Source organism: Epinephelus fuscoguttatus, linkage group LG3 (assembly GCF_011397635.1).
Source record: "Epinephelus fuscoguttatus linkage group LG3, E.fuscoguttatus.final_Chr_v1".
Taxonomy (NCBI): Eukaryota; Metazoa; Chordata; class Actinopteri; order Perciformes; family Serranidae; genus Epinephelus; species Epinephelus fuscoguttatus.
The window spans coordinates 29,109,113-29,126,425 of record NC_064754.1 but is presented as its reverse complement, the minus strand read 5'-3'; the positions used below and the strand labels follow the sequence as shown (position 1 = coordinate 29,126,425).

The 17,313-nt window shown below is 40.2% G+C and overlaps 1 protein-coding gene across 1 annotated transcript; it reads right to left on the bottom strand.

Annotated features, from left to right (window-relative positions):
• Positions 1-2,719: 2,719 nt before the first annotated feature.
• Positions 2,720-16,058, bottom strand: pld5 (phospholipase D family, member 5). The gene is made up of 10 exons (XM_049571427.1): positions 15,699-16,058; positions 12,856-12,992; positions 11,179-11,362; positions 10,843-10,951; positions 10,265-10,392; positions 6,887-7,084; positions 6,060-6,211; positions 4,172-4,337; positions 3,918-4,008; positions 2,720-3,496 (listed from the first exon to the last, which is right to left on the bottom strand). The coding sequence occupies exons 1-10, from the start codon at positions 15,729-15,731 to the stop codon at positions 3,234-3,236; spliced, it is 1,461 nt and encodes a 486-aa protein (XP_049427384.1). The 5' UTR covers positions 15,732-16,058; the 3' UTR covers positions 2,720-3,233.
• Between the last annotated feature and the right edge of the window lie 1,255 nt (positions 16,059-17,313).

Genomic DNA, 17,313 nt, shown 5'->3' with positions numbered 1-17,313 from the left:
ATATGTCCAACAACCAAAAGTGACAGGTTATCCAAATGTCCTAATTCCTATTTTAAAAAAAAAAAAAAACAAAACAAAACCTCGTAGTGTCGACAGCACAACGTGAAACGCTCCCTCCCTCAGGACAGTTTGCAGCCACTGCAGCAGAAGTGCTAAATAGAGCTATCTGAAATATCTTTGCCTTAATCTGTCACCATGGCAACGGCGCCCCCACCCCTCCCCATCAGCAGCAGCTTCTCTTTCACACGGCAACAAAAGCAACTCTGCTGCTAACACACCCACTTCAGCACTGAGATGATAGTTTGTTCATGATCAAGAGGATATTTAACAATGTGCAGCAACTTTTTTGTAAAGTTCTGAATATGTTTTAAACTATTAGTCATTTTAATTTGCTCACATAGTTTAAGGTTGAGCCAAATTTCTCAAAAATAACTTTAAGTAGGCCTACCACTAAAATGATTAACTGAATTTAGGCTAAAAGGTTGAACTGAATTCGAGACAGACTCCCATGGATCTCACCAGGCTTCTTCCCCTCAACACAAAACCTCCAAACTCATCATGCCAAACTTTAGCTGACAATGGTGGCAGCCTGTGATGGTGCTGTGGCGCCACCCTGTGATAAAGACTGGAATCTGTACATGTTCATAGATGCAGCCAAACATACTGTAAAGACCTTGTGCATTTACTCAAGTAATGTAATAAGTACATTTTTAAGGTACTTGTACTTTAATTGAGTACTTTAATTTCATGCAACTACATTTTAGAGGTAAATATTACACCTTTTACTTTACTACATTTATTTAAAAGATTTAGTTACTAATTATTTTTTAAAAATATATATATATTTTGTATCAGTAATCTATACTTGTAAATAGTTATATAGTAGTTATCATATATTCTTAAAGGTTAAACCACCCAGCAGTATATAGAGCAATTTAAATGAGCTCCTCCTTTACCAGCTGTAACATGAAAAACATGACAAACATAATTGTATTAGTAATTACAATTTAATAATATAATATATATGATTCTAAAATGGGCCATTTTACATGAGTGCTTTTACTTTTGGTACTTTAAATATATTTTGATGCTAATACTTTTGTACTTTTAAGATTTTGAATGCTGGACTTTTACTTGTAACAAAGTATTTTTACACTGTAATATTACTTCTTTTATTCAAGTAAAAGTTCTGAATGCTTCGTCCACCACCTGTAATAATGCACCATGACTTCACAGTGTAATGTACATAATATTAAGAGATAAATTACTCTATAAATCCTTCAAAATTAGTTTGATCAATTGTTAAAATAAATTAATTCAGTTAAGTGTATTGCATTATACAGATGGGTGTTACATGGGATGGGCCCCATGGGTCTTCCTCAAGATTCCTCAAGCAAGGGTGTGTGGTGTGTCTTTCTGGGAGTTTGAAGGTTCTGAGCAGTATCTTAGCTGTTCCTAGGACTGCACTCTTCTGCACAGACACCTCAACTGCTGGAGCCACTCTCCCAGTTTGGGGATCACAGCCCTGAGTGCTCCGATTACCTCTGGCACAACTGTTGTTTTTACTCCCCACATCTTTTCTAACTCCTCTTTCAGCCCTTGGTATTTTTTCGAGTATTTTTTCTTGTGTTCCTTTTTCTTGATGGTGCTGTCGCTCGAGATTGCTACATTAATCACCACCAAGTGTGTAATGTGTACAAAAGTTGGTCTGTTTAGTTTAAATTTTAATATAACAACATATTTTAATTTTCATTCTATAAGATTTTCAAATTTTCAGTCTTCATAAATGTCAGACAACAGATATTTTCCCTCAGGCAACAGCCAAATAAGCAGAAGATTATAAAGTCCAATTGTTTTAACAGATGAATCAATAGTTTGCACTGTTATTTGACATATAATTAAGTCCAATTACATTTGACGTGTTGATTAGAATACTGGACTTTGGCTGATGATAATTGTGTGTGTGTGTGTTGGCAGTGTGAAGCCCACAGTTTGCCATCACACTACACTTGTTTGAGTTTGTCTGCCCACCAGTGGCCAAATGTGGTTCATGCAGTCTGCCTGAGTTTATTACAGAGCACAGATTAAGTATCAGACAAACTTTAAATTAAACTGAATGCATGTTTTGGACTATTTCTAGTGTAACAGAGTAATTTCCTGGACTTACTTGCGTATCTCTGTTTTACCGACAGGTGACTCTAGCTTTGTAATAATGCAATATCTTAAATGTGTTGTAGGTGCAATTACAGAGGACTGTAGAAAACACACTGACCTCATTAAATATGCCTGTTTGCATACATGCATCTATTTTATTCTAATTACTTCAAAACTGTGGAGGACTTCATTTAAATCCAATCCTGAGGCCTCCTTCTGTCTCCATTCTATGCTTATTTCACTCTGCATTTGCATGACCTCAAAAGACGCGCACTGGTAACCAACTTACAGCTTGTTAGTGGCTCTGATAAAAGGAAAATATGAGCTATGGTGAGGTACCTCTGCATTAGTCAGTGCTAATTAAATTCTGTAAAGTGGGAAACACAGCCAAGAAAGTCTTGGTATTGTCTGTGGAGAAACACCTGACCTTGTTCTGCTGGAATTAATTTGTGTATAAATCTCGGCCACTCTGAGCTTCCCAGAGAGGTGATGCTGCAATAAACACAACAACAAATAGGAAAAAGGTCCTTTTTAATAAGATCAGATGAACATTTTCAATGAGATGATGAACAGCTGTCGTCACATCTGTCAAACTACTGCATGAGCTTGTGCATTCAAGAAACTGAATTCATCACTACTGAAGAAAATACAGCACAAAACACTAGGCAAAAAATGTATTAAAAAGTTTATAAAATACAAGTGAAAACTGTCAACAAAAATAGAGCATCGTTATTTAAATACTAAATGTGATTTGTTTTGGTGAGTTTGATGAGATGTGTTTATGGATTTAAATAAGTTTCATATAGAGCATATTGATTTTATAATCGGCATATTGCTTGTCCCAGTATATAGTTTGAGTCTGAATATTGCTTTCAATATTCATGCAGCATAGCATGCTCATATAACAGTCAACGTTTGATTAAGTAGTTAGAGACGCTGTCACTTGCAACTGTAATGAGTCAGATTATTATCTCAACATTGTCTTTGCTGACTGTAATTAAAGTTAGGTTAAGTCACATTCGCATACTGTAATATCTAGAGTATTCAGAGGCATTAGGCTATAGAAAGACATTCTGTGCTTATAAAGATAAAGGGTTTTTCCACTCGTTTTCCTCCTTGGAATCCAGGTGGATTTTTGCTTGTTGCAGGTGTCTGTATTTGCCCTGTTGATCTTTGTTTCCTTGCAGGCTCTTAGAATAACGTGACCTCCAGTCTCTCTCAAAAGCAGCCTTGACGTGTTCCAGGATTGTCACTCCCCCGTCTTTAAGACTATCTTTCATCCTGATCACCAGCCCAACTCCTGTATTGATGGCAAAGTCACTCCCGACCCAGTCATGGTTACCTGTGGACAAACAGCAAACCTCAGATATTATGTCTGTAACAGGTATTATCTTAAAAGAAAAATGACATTGAGATCCAGTACTGTGCTTTTCATCATAATCTGTGCAAATCTCTACACAGTTTAGTGCCTGTTTGTCTCAGTGTTTGAGTGTGAGTGAGAAAACGTTTTAATGTGATAGTTTAAATTTCGGAAAATAAGAGAGGCATTGATCTTTTGAGTTTTGACGAGAAAGATAATAATCCTGTATTACCCAAAACACCACTATTTCTTTAAAGAAAAATTCTATGCAATGTTTTCAATACAGCACTCAATATGAAATCAAGATGTCCTGAAATATCTTGAAAATGTGCACATGCAAATAAAACTGACAAAAAATTACATGTAAATTGAATGGGGTGCAAACACGTTGCACATTGCCTACCAATGTAGACAGCGTTGTCGGTCACCATGTACTTGTTGTGGTTGAGCCCATGTTGAATATCATCCCCTTGCTCTTTGTGACTAAAAAACCTCTACAAAAATTAAAAAAAAAAAAAAAATCAATATGTAAAAATACCACACCCATTTTCAGTGTGACATTTCATAATAAATCACGAGTTATGTGCAGAAGTTCATTGCAAACACTAAAGTACATATACTAAAGTAAATATTTGGAGCTTGTGTTAATTCACGCACCACCTCCAAAGAGCAGTTGTGCAGCTGCATGCAGAGAGACTGGAGGGAGGTGACAAAGTTAAAGGTGAGAGGGTGAGTCTTCTTCCAGAAGCTTATCAGCAGGCGCACTCTGACTCCTCTCAGTACAACAGCCTCTCTGATCATCTCATCTATAGGTGACCAGTACCTGTTGACGCAGCCATTGTATTTAGATACTGTTATACAATTCAAAGGCAATGAAACACATACGATATTTCTCTAAGTTAAGATACTGAAAGATCTGATGTACCTGTCACAAGAAATTATGTTTGAATGGAAAAGCTCCCAGGAACATAGATAGGGGAGATCGGGGTTGGTTGGCCCGCTTTTCTCTGCAATACTTCTCTGGGATAATTTATGTTAGAATATTCTAACCATCTGGAAATTAAAGTTTAAGGCCTTAGTTATAAATAAACATGTTTTGATGTACACCAATGTTTTCTAAAATTAAGTTATTTGTGATTTATGTGATTTTGTGCATTTGTGCCAACCAGCCCCATCATGAGGTTGGTTATCAACCTGTTAATATGCTATGTTTACAAAAACTGAAGCAACCAATAGAAACAATTTCTACAACCTGAACTCACTCCGAAGTCATCGAAATCTGGCGCTTGGGCAGTGACTTGCGGCGTCAGACACTGACAAAAAAGCTGTCCTTTAACGATGGCATGATACACGGACGGTTGTCGTTTTAATTCAATTGCACTCGGCAGCGTCAGGGGGAAACACAGCGGGACGAGTACCAAAGTTAAGGCAGCCAAAGTCTGACTGGGGCAGGTGGGAGAGGTGGTGGATTGGTCCAACAAACACAGACTTTCACCCAGGAGAGCGGTGTTTGTGTCCCGTAAGATTCTTAAGCCAAACCCTGTTCTTTTTTCCTAAACCCAAACACGTGTTTTTGTTGCCTAAACCCAATCTTGTTTTTGTTGCAAAAAACCAACCAGGTGCGTTAGCTGCTGGAGGAAAATAAACATTAATTCCCGGTGTTGTACCGACTTAGTGCTCTTGTTTTGAAAGAGACTGTTAGTAAACGGTAAACTTCTTGTGAAAATGGATGGGTATGAAGACAATGCATGTAACAGGCATAACTAAACACAGCATCCCAGAACGTCAACAACCAACGTACCCAGGGTACCTTGCAAGTTGTATCTGGACGTGGAAAGTCCATGACCAAATGTCAATATGCTACGAGGTCGGAGTGAGAATGTATTGATTTCTACATATACTTCTTTTAAAAAAAGAACCAGAAAGAAGGAAACTGTAAATATTATAGTTTCCTTGACCAGAAAACAAAGACATCTAATATAATTTTAAGCAATTAATCAGTAGGAATGTCTAATTTCCTTTTCCATTTACCATTCAAAAGAACAATAAAACAATATAAACATTGTTTCTAATCCTTCAAAGTATTTTTAGTCTCTCAAAATACAATTACAGCTACAACTGTTGGGCTACTGTTACAATATAGTCCCTATATCAGTGTGCCAAAACCTCCGCTCACATTTGACCCAGCTGTTTGATGAAATTATGTTAAGCAGCTACCATCACTCATCACAGACTTTCAGATCTTATATCAAGATGTAGCAAATTCATATGTGTATATTAACCAGAAGTAACATGTGTCCAATATCTCTGTTTAACAGTTTTATGAAAGTCCATAGACCACTTTTTTACTTTTGACACTATAAAACTGAAATGTTACCCTCAACAAAAAAGCGAGTAATTTCAGATGTTTCAACATAATAGATGTGTGCAGGTCAAGAAATGAAACATTTTGATGCTACATTTTTTGTTTCCATCACATTCAAAGAACCAGAAAAGCTGCATACCAGCTGACCCCTGTCTCCCCTGTAACAGAGTCCTGACGTACCTTGTGACTGAGGTTCCTCTGAAACTCCTGCTCACCAGAGGGAGGTAGTCCGTCACAGATATAAAGATAAATGTCTTTGCACTTTGGATGACTTGATAGATGGCATCTACATCTCTGGTGCGATCTTTAGCGCAGAAGAGTTCAGGAGAGGTCTGCAGAGAGGATACATCACTCAGATAAGTCTGTGCCCAAAATTTAATAAAGACTATGAAAATCAAAGGACTGAAAGGTGGGCACAAACATGATTTAGATCTTTCAATTTACACCCCACTGAGAATGTTACACTGATAAGGACAATAATTAGGGCTTATAATTTTCAAAAAATGTCTGACAGATTCAGGGTAACACTTTGACAAAGTAAAGGGCAAGAAAAACAATAAGGCACATTTCTCCCACCATGTATCATCACTAGAAGGAGAACCAGAGCGGGATGGAGCTGCCGGCAGCTTGTGACAGCATGGCTCCATTAGTTCCTATAGGATGATAAATGTCCTAAATGCAACTGATAAGCATCTTGTCGCTTAGAGGGTAAGAAGATTCATTACTGTCAAATTAGGCTGAGGTACTGAGATATTCAGACCCAAGATGCTCCTCAGCATGATATTACCATGATTAATCACCCCCTGCGTGTGTCTGTTATTAGTTGGTAATGAAACTTTTATAAAGACATTCAACATCTAGTCCAGAGTCAGGAAATTGGTGCCTTAAGACGAATATAAACCAACCTAAGAATTCATTACAGACACAACCTGTGGTTTGTGCATTTTGTGTAGCGTCAGTTAATGTGTAACATGCAGTAAATACTGCGACACAAAGTGGTTCCTCACAGACACATAAGCAGTGGCCTTGGTGGCATTGAGTTGTAGCTCCAGGGCGTCGTGCCTCCCGTAGAGGGCTGTAACTCTCTTCGACCAGATGGAGGGGATGTAGTCCCTCTCATGGAGCTGCCAGTAAAATGAAAAGATTCGGTGGAGGTCCAGAGCCAGACAGCTGCAGTTGTACACCACCACCCCCAGTTCTTTCCTCTGTGGGGAGTCAGAGAGGAGCACAAAGTAAGAGGTGATGCAGCAGAAAGGGCTGCAGTCTGAGTGAAGGTGTGTTCGCTGGATAGACATGATAAAGCAGTGAGAGAGGAAGTAGACTTTTTTAAAAGGCAACAGTGATGCTGATTTTAGAGGATAATAACACTCTGTGAGAGGATTTGATAATCTAATGGCAGTAATTGAGCCTATTATAAGATTATAATAGGATCAGGGTTTTTTCTCTCAAGTCTCTACAACTATGCTAACAGCTCCATGAGGCTGGGACACAATGGTTATTGATGCAAACATGCCTATAATGCTAACATGTTTATGAGGTATGATATTAACCATGTATGGTAAACATACTAAATATTGCATAATGTAGTTGGGGACATTAACAGTCCCCACTGTGTTTTAGCATGTCATCATTTGCTAATTAACACAACAGCTGAGGCTGATGGGAATGTTGTTAGTTTTGCAGGTATTTGGTCGTAAACCAAAGTATTTGACAAACTGAAATTTTGACCTCATGATGGTGCTAGATGAAAAGCTAATGAATAATTATAGTGTTTACAAATCATCCTGAGGGGGGTTGTAATATGTGTACCAAATTTAATGACAGTCCATCCAATAGTTGTTGACACATTTCACCCAAAACCACAAATATCAACCTCGTCATGGAGGTTGATATTTGGAAAAGGAAAAGTCATAGGGTTACTAAAGTCAGTAGGATTCATCCTCTGGGCAGAATGGGCATATGTACTAAAGATTTAAAGGGGAGCGCCACCTAAATTAAGAATTCCATTATATTTTTTAAATGGCCTCAGAAAGTACAATCTTATACAATATTTGTGAACATGTGCTACTCTCTCTTAAAGGACAACTTCAGTATTTTTCAACCTGGGCCCTATTTCCCCATGTGCATGTGTGCGTATGATTCATGGGTACAACTCGTTCTAAAATTGGTTCAGTATTGAGGGAGGCAGATGCACCTGGGAGCCGCGAAACAAGTTAAAACGGTAATGGGGGCAAATGCGTCCCGTAGTTTGTGCATTAAAAGTGCTTTTTTTCGCCACTGACCGGTTCAGATCGCCAGTGCTATGAGTGCTATGAGTGGAGTCAGCAGTCAGTCAGTGCTGGAGCAGAGAGGGGGAGGGCTGCCCCGCTGGGTACTGTAAGTGAGTATGTGTGTATGAAGTGTGTGTGTTACTCTAGAAGAGTCAGAGGACAGAGTCTTTTACATGCTACCCCCTGGAGTGTTACCAGAGTTTTTGGAGTGCTCAAATAAACAAATCCCGAACGCAAAAACAGGATGTTGCGCAACACCCCGTACAGCTTTCATAGGCTGCCTTTGTCGGATGGCGAGATGCTGAAGTTGTGGCTAGTTGTGCTACGAATGGATGCTAACACTCCTGTCCAGACACTGCATCTTGAAGACCATCGGGTCTGCAGTGCTCACTTCTCCCAAGATGACTACTGCCAGCCGAAGAAGAGAAGACATCCAATCCCGAAACACCTACCTCAAGAAAACGGCTGTCCCATGAGTAGAGAGAGCTACAGACACAGCGGAGCAAAGCTTGTGACATCACACAGCCCAGAGTTAAGGGAAAGGCTAATTTAGTATGCTATTTACAGAGATAGCACTGGCGATCTGAACCGGTCAGTGGCAAAAAAACACACACTTCATACACACATACTCACTTACAGTACCCAGCGGGGCAGCCCTCCCCCTCTCTGCTCCAACACTGACTGACAGCTGACTCCACTCATAGCACTCATAGCACTGGTGATCTGAACCGGTCAGTGGCGAAAAAAAGCACTTTTAATGCTCAAACTTATACGGGACGCATTTGCCCCCGTTACCGTTTCAGCTCGTTTCGTGGCTCCGGCTGCATCCGCCTCCCTCAATACTGAACCAATTTTAGAACGAGTTGTACCCATGAATCATACGCACACATACACAAGGGGAAATAGGGCCCAGGTTGAAAAATACCGAAGTTGTTCTTTAAGGTCAGATACCACTGAAGTAAGTCTCAAACTTGTGAAGTCATAGGATATAAAGTCTGGAGCTGCTCCGCTGACAATAAATGGGAGCCTGATTTTGTGTCTTTTTTATACCCAAATGAGTTGTATTCTATTGTCCTGTTCTCAGCTCTGAAACAGAAAATGTGCCCATATACTCAGAGCATTCCCCTGGCTGCTCTCAATGTCATTTAGAACATCTTTCTGATTCATTGTCTATGGATCAGCTCCAGACTTTATACCCTGTCACAGTTTTCACACTACTTTTTGGATTTGGGAGAGATTTGTTCATGTTTGCTAATATTTTTGGATTGACGACCACAGGATAAACAGATATGAATTTCGAAAACAGGCGTAGTTCCCCTTTAATGGCGATCTATGCAGTTGTTGTTTAGGTTTTCTTGTGGACCAAAGCACGGCTATAAACAGCAAAAATGAAAAGTAAACAAGAGGCAGTTGTTTTAAATATATTCTTGCCTGGTCATCACTTTCACAGCAGAAATTTGTTTTGTTGTTATTTGGTTTTGGTGACTGACCCAGAAGGAAGCGCACTGATGTTTCAGACTATTCTGCTAACATGCAGAGTGAATTTCTGACTTGCTCTCTTTTTGTCTCTCTTCTAACCAGCCCCTCTATGACTTGTGTGTGTGTCTTTGTGTTCACACCACACACACATTCATATATGTGCCCCTTCCCTCTGGCTCCTGAGTTAATTACATCGAACAGTAGTTCTACCTCCAGCCGGTGTTGAAGCATGAAAAGTGCCAGGTAATCACTTCAAGTAGTAGTATGCTAATGCTCCCTGGTTCCTCCTCTATGGTGAATTACATACTAAATGCAAAATGAAATGCCACTTGTCTTTCTGGCCCGCCTCAGACAACAATCCTAAATCATCTCTGATGCCTATTTAGAGCTGCTGGAGTAATTGCATAAAAAGGTACAGGTGTAGAGTGGAAGTAATCCAGACTCTGTATTATATTTTAAGTCCCTGTGGTGTACAAATGTTATCATTTAATTACATTTATCCAGCTTTTATTTCTGAGAGACTAATATCTACTGAGGCCAGAAAAGAACTGCAGACCACACCTGACTGCAGAGGCTCATTTATCCTCTGGTCTGATTTGTACTCTGCACGCTCATGTTGTCGATGTTTGTTGTTACCTTGGAGAGTGACCTCCAATCCATGTCGGCGCTCCCGATGTAAATGTGCCTCCGATCCACTATCCAGAATGAGGAATGTAGTCCTCCTCTGGTAAACGCTGTCATGTTAACAAAATGAACCTCTGCGTCTAGACAACGTGAGACAGAGAGACAGACAGAGTGTGAAAAGTTTGAAAGAATAGGATGGAGAGAACTGTGGAAATGTGCCAATGGCCTTGGACTGACTGATAGACGTGGGCAAAGCAGACAGGTGGCCTGAGAGGCTATGAAAGAAAACCAGCGAGGTACATTTGCACATTCATGATTTTTTGACCTTCGTGTGAGGTTTGGCAGGCATGAAGGTTGTATGACCCGTGCTGTGGAGCTGCTGGAGGGGGGCCGTGCAGTGTAAATGAGTCTGTCAACTAAAAAACGTACTAAAATGATCACAGAATACACATGAATCTTCTTTTAAAAACTGGTCTGTGCACTGAAAATGTTGTCAGCTGAGTTGTTAGGAGCTATAAATCTTCATTCTGGAAAGGCTACAGTGGCATACTAAATTGCTTTTATAAAATGAAAATATGACAGCCACTCACTGTGCGCTGCCAAGGTCTTCAGTTCGGCAGAGTTAGTAAGACTGTTGGCAATCTTCAGTTTAATCCCACGAGATTTCAGGCTGAGCAGTCTCTGGAACAACAGCTGACCCTGAGGAAGAGAGTGATGTTTTGTGTTAGTGTGTAATATCTGAGCAGCATTTCCGGATGTCTCTTAAAAGGGCCATACTTACATCTCAGCAGGACTAACCTCATTAAAAGACTACATGCAGATGTACTAGAAAATAATTGCATTTCTCTTACAGGACACGAGGGAAATGTAGTGGGTTCATGCTCTGCAGGAATTCTGGGATATATACAGACTGGCTGACTTTGTACCTGTTTGGCAGTGCTTGGCGTTGTTTCCTGGTCCCAGGGGTTTAAGTTCCAGACAGGTGACACCACCTCAACTGAGTGCTTTGCCTGGTCCAACAATGTATGAAAGCCAACAGAGAGAGGGAGGTGGGGTCCGCCATCCATGGGGAGAGAGAGGTCGTGTGGAATATTCTCCACCAGCGCAATGCTGAAAATAACACATGCTTTTTTTAGAGCCTTAAAGTCGAACTCAACAATGTCTGTTTACGCTTAATCAGAAGTACTATAGCATACATGCAAAAAGTTGTATACAGCCTTTTGTTTCTTGAGCAGAAACCAAACAATTCTAGTAAACTGCCTTGAGTGATGTCACTTGAGTCAATGTTGGACTAAAGACTGCAAGTTTGACAGGAAAGAAATCTAGGGGTTTGGAGTTAGATGGAGTTACTAGACCTCTCCTCAACCCTTCTTGAAGCCACACTAGCCACTACTTGCTGAAACTCTGACCAAAGTGTTGGCAATCACGTTGCATTGTGGGGAATGTAGACACCAGGTTTCAACACAGTGAGAACTTGTGAAATAAAGAAGACAATAAAAAAACTTGACTTGACTTTTAACAATGTGAACAAATATAACACTATTTTGTATAAGAAACAACACTTGAGTACAATAAGGTGCACAAAATCCTTAGTTACCAACAGAGCCAGGGAGAACCAAATCAGGACCAACCTGATAACACTGAGCTGTTTCTCAGTATCTCTGAATTGAGAATAATTTAGCCCCGAGTAGATAATGATGAGTTACTGCCTGGAGAACAATGACAAATCATTGTTATGAGTCTCGTCTAACTTCTTATTTTTACCCCTCATTACAGATTTACAAGAGGTAGTGGTTGAAATCTTCCCCTATGAAATGGGACAACCCTTCAGGATCCTGATACGCCAACAGTGGTCATCAATGGCGTTTATGAAAACAGATGTGACTATCGCAGTAGTTGGTATTATCACAATGACATTTACCATTTATCTGATAAATATAGAAAAGCATGGACGTCAATGATTTGTTCACATCTAAAGCATCACGCTATCAATCGATCAAACATGTTGAATAAAAAAGAACACTGCTGCATTACCAGGCTAGCAGTAGGCTAGCATTAGCATCCCTGCCAGTCGCCGATATTAGAGAAGTGGTAGAAAGTGCAGCAACTTCGCTGTTGGACTTAAGTTAAAATTCGGGCATCATATGCCATCAAAGTGGGAGAATGCAACATGGAAATGTGTCCAAATGCAGGACTGTGATGATGCACAAATCAGCAATAAAAACGTAACATTAGCTAGCTAGTTAGCAACTGAGACGTTGGCATACCAGCTCACTAGCGATTTTTTTGTTATGCTATTAGAAAGAAAATGAGCATAATACATTGAAACAACATTAAACTAAGATAATATGATGGTTATTGTCATTTTTAAATCTTTTTTGTAGAAGAAAATACATTTGTGGGTTTCTTTGGTTGTGTGTGCAGCCATCTTGCCAATGATTTCTCCTGACACTCAGTATGAAGTGTGCCTCTGACAAACCTCAGTTTGGCAGGCCATGTTGCCCTAAACCTCTATTCCAGCAAGAATTGAAACACCCTAAACCTAGAGGTGAACTGCAAACCTTTTTTTTGTCTTGCTCTGTCACACTTGCAGAGCATCTTACCGGCAGTCCCTGCTACAGTTTTCCTCTGTGATACCGTCCTCATCGTCCCCCCAAATGTTCACAGATGAGAAGATCAGCGCCACCAGCACAGCAAAGCAGCAAAGCAGGGCAAAGATGGCGATGCACTTCTGCTGGGTCTGGAAGTTAGACACACAGATCTCAGACTTAATTCATTCATTAATGTTACTGTGAAATATACATTATCTGCAGCTCTGTAGAGCTCAACTCTCCTGTTGTTATACTGCAAGTGAGCAACTCGCAGTGAAGACATCGAGGTGGCAGTCAGTTTTGGGTGGTGTACAGAAGGGAAATTATCAGCCATTAAATGCTAATGTCCTCATTCATTAGAATTGATCAGAGGTTTAAACTCAGGATCGATACAACAACAACTGCATGTTGTCCTCTGACTGTGGAAACCTTTGATTTGACAAACAGGCTGCAGAGGAATTCAGAGTTCTAGATCACACCCCCCACCCCCAGCTTCACAAATCCCACTTTATGCCACAGGGCAGAGGACAAGCGAAGTGGAACGCTCTCCAGCTAAAGGCAAATTGATACACACTGAAGCCCAGCTATATGGAATATTGGAAACTCTGCTTTATGCTTTTCTGTATAGCTCACTGTCTGCTTTGTTGTTGAAGTGAGTCCCCAGCTGAAAGGGATTTTATGACCTCTGTGCCAGCATGGGTAGGCTCAGTGACGCATTTCTGACAAGCAATATTAAAGGCTATATTAGTGTTCATGTATGTGTGTGCAGTATATGCTAGCCTATATAATAAGGATGGAGTGACAGTCAGTGGGGTCATGGTTATGAACCAGCAGCCTTATTGCCCTGATCCAGCCTGGGGAGTCTTGATTTCCACTGTTTTAAAAGTGCAGTTAGGCACTTCTGTTTTGCTTACGACTACAGATTTTCACCATTTCATTCCCTGCCCTGTTTGGCTGTGTCGGTTTGTGAGCTGTCATCACATCACATTACATATTCTCTTTTGTTGTGTTCGATCAATCAAATGAATTGTATCTCGCTGATTAGTTTGGGAGCGTGAGCAGTAGTCCTTCTCAAAAAGATGACTTCCAGCTACATTTTTTTAATAGAATCTGAATATTAAACAAAAGAAAAACACAATTCAGCACCAAGTCAAGGAGAAGACGGGGGTCGGAGGGTGTTTGTCAACTTCATTTCCCACTCCTCTCGCCACTGACTGTCTCAGGCGATGAGGCTGAAAGACTGGTGCCAGCTGGATGCACCTCACACTCTCTCCGCCGTCCGCTGAGACCACTGAGCTCCTCAACACATTTATCAGAGTCAAGGACCATGCTTGACTTGTGGATGTGTACATGGCTGCTAGGAAATAAAGCCTCATGATACAGAATGGTACTGACAGAGTGAGACAGGTCAGTCGACTTACAGCTGGTGCAGGGAGATACAATATTTCCTTCACGTCAAGCACATAATAACACAGTGGATACACACACAGCAGATTTCTGCAGCTGATTTCAGAGCAGTCTAAATAACCTTACACAACTGGCACTGAGTTTAGAGCTGACACAATGAACTGATATTTTTATGTTGTGCCTTTATTAACCAGATAAGTCAATTGAAAACCAATTTCCATTTCACAATGACGACCTGCAGGAGAAGCGACAGCTCAATACAAGATATTAAAGCATAGATACAGCGGGTGCAATAAAACAACAACAGACACAATTAAAATATCACAGTAAATATAACAAGAGAGATCAATGGACTGTGCTCCAGAGAAGCAAATTCAAAAATAGGAGCAGTGATCACAAACTATTGCCTGTAATGAGATTATTAGGTTCAAAGAACTCATGATAAAGAACAGGAAATTATCATTTATCATACAAAACTAAATTTAAAGACGTCCTTTTGGTCTTTGGGAAATTGGGATGGTCAAAACTTTTACTATTTTGTGACATTTTATAGAGTAACTGATTAACTAAACATTTAAATTGAATCGTTTAAGTCATTTATCAAGCCAAATGCAGAATATTAGCTGGTTCCAGCTTCTGTTTTCTGTTCTATATCATGGTAGATTGAATGTGTCTGGGTTTTGTAATGTTGTTTGGACAAAACAAGCAATTTGAAGTTGTCCCCTTAGGGTCTGGGAAATTACAATCGTACATTTTTTTCACTATTTTTAACATTTAATAGGCACAGATTTCTGGAGGGATGCATGAGACGTGTCATATTTAGAACATATGCATTTGTCCCCCTCCAATAAAAACATAAACTTGGACTTTTATTTTGACAAAGATAACGTCTTTTAAAGCATAAACTGATGCATAAAATGCATAGAAATTTGCCAAAATGCAAGAAATTAAGTGTTTTTAACAGACAAAATTTTCAGACATTGGACCCACAAACTCCTCGTTACATATGTGACATTGAAACAAAACCTACACTCTTGGACTAGATCAATTGATAGAATATGAATTTCAGATAATTTTGATAATGTGTGGTCATCTTTTCTCTGTAACTTATCATAGTAACTTAAACATCTATATCTATGTATCTATAAGGAATCTGAAGATTGCACTGACAGATAATTTTCTAACATTTTACAGACTGTTTAAACGATTATTTGATGAAGTAACTGCTAAACTGATTAATAATGAAACTGTTAATCGCGGCCCTAACTGTTAATTTCACACATCTGTTTGTTAATCAGATAATTGAGTGATCCAAATGAATGAATGAATAATGTAAAGGTAGCCAGCAAGAAAAGCCTCAGGGAAACATGCACTGAAATCCTACCAGCACACAAAGTGAGAATTATATAACATGAAACAGATTTGTAGCTGAGGGCTGTAAACATCACCTTCAAGGGCTCCTGTGGGGTCGGTCCCGCCATGAGAGCAGCACTCCTTCAAACTTCTCTGACAGCAGCTCAGTCACACATCTTTGTCTGTCTGTCTCTCCGTCTTCATCACCCACCCCACAGCCTGTCCCGCTCTGATGTCTTCAGCCACCGTCTTCATCCTGCTGGTTCCTCACTGTCCTGGAAGGTATGTGTGTGTGCACCTCGAGTCCTGGTCCGTCCCATGTCCTGACATGGTTCTTTCAGCTTCTGGCTGTGTCTATGTGTGTATGTGTGTGTGTGTGTGTGTGTGTGTGTGTGTGTGTGTGCTGCTCACTCTCTGCTCCTCAGTGTAGGTGGTGAGAGAGATGGAGAAAGACCAACCCCTCTCATTCAAACGGCCAATACAGAGCTGTAGCTCGGAGCCCCAGCAACCCCCTCCTCCTCCTCAGTTCCTCCCTCCTCTTCCTCTTCCCTCTTTATCTTCCTGTTTTATCCGCCTTGTGAACAAAACTCATCTGGCAGAAGGCAGCTGGGCTTGGCTTAGAGGGGAGGAAACATGCCATTGGTGATCTGCTGTGTGTGACAGCTGCTGCAAAACTCTCAAATTGTTCTGAACTCATTAGGTCAGACACACACACACACACACACACACACACACACACACGCGCACAGCTCTGCCCAGCGAAGACAAAAGAATTTAAAACAGCTCCTGATGACATAACTGTAAGTCAGCAGTATTGTCTGTTTTAATCCCCACTGTGTTTCAGTCATTGTATAAATGTGCTTTTCAGTAATGCACCAGATTCGCGAGCACTTCTTCATGTTTCACTTCCACTGTATACAGCTCCAAATCTGAAGCTCTGCCTCTTCCTATTACGCAGAGCTACATTAAAGGCCCTCAGTGGGGAGAAATGAAATATGCAAACACTTTCTTCCACCATTTTATTCCACCCCAAACCTTTTCTCTCACCGATGAATATAGCATTGCCTAAAAGCAGAAAACAACATATGCTGCTGACTGCAGGCAAGCTGCTGCTGTGTTGATGAGTCCAGCACTGTACAGGGAGTAAAGGAACAACCTAATGGGGAACGAGAGAGGAATGAGAGATAGAAGGAAAGAGGAAGTGTTTTTTTAAGCTCACTTGGTTGTAACTTTTGACATAGTTACCGTAGTATTCCACAGCATTTAAAGACTACTGGATGGATTGGTAGGCGAGGCATATTCAAGTTTCCCCCACTGTTCATCTGGCACAAAGCATCAGCTGCAAATTTGTTCAATATTTGAATGACCAAATACCTGCAAAACCAACGACATTCCAGCCCCTGCTGTACTTTGTGCTTATTTGCCAGTGTTTGCACATTATACCTGCTAAACTTCAGCATGTTAGGGTCACCATTGTGAAGATGCTAGCATGTTAAACTACAATGGCAAACACGATAAACAATACAGAGAGCCAAAGTGAAACTTCCAGGTTCTGTTCCAAAAGTAGGAAAACCTCGTTCATAGTCCCAATTTGATTTTAAACTACATTTATAAGTACAAATAGAGCCTTGAAACAGAGTCAGCTTAACAGTAAGCAATGTTGTGTTCATATGTCTAGATAAAGATGGTAGTTTTAAAAACAATCCAATA

Bases quoted from the DNA above. Each gene is read 5' to 3' on its own strand.
- pld5 (XM_049571427.1), bottom strand. From the start codon at position 15,731: ATGGCGGGACCGACCCCACAGGAGCCCTTGAAG. The intron at 11,363-12,855 runs GTAAGATGCTCT...TGTTATTTTCAG, and splicing joins AACTGTAGCAGGGACTGCCG to CATTGCGCTGGTGGAGAATA. The intron at 10,393-10,842 runs GTGAGTGGCTGT...CACGTTGTCTAG, and splicing joins GAAGACCTTGGCAGCGCACA to ACGCAGAGGTTCATTTTGTT.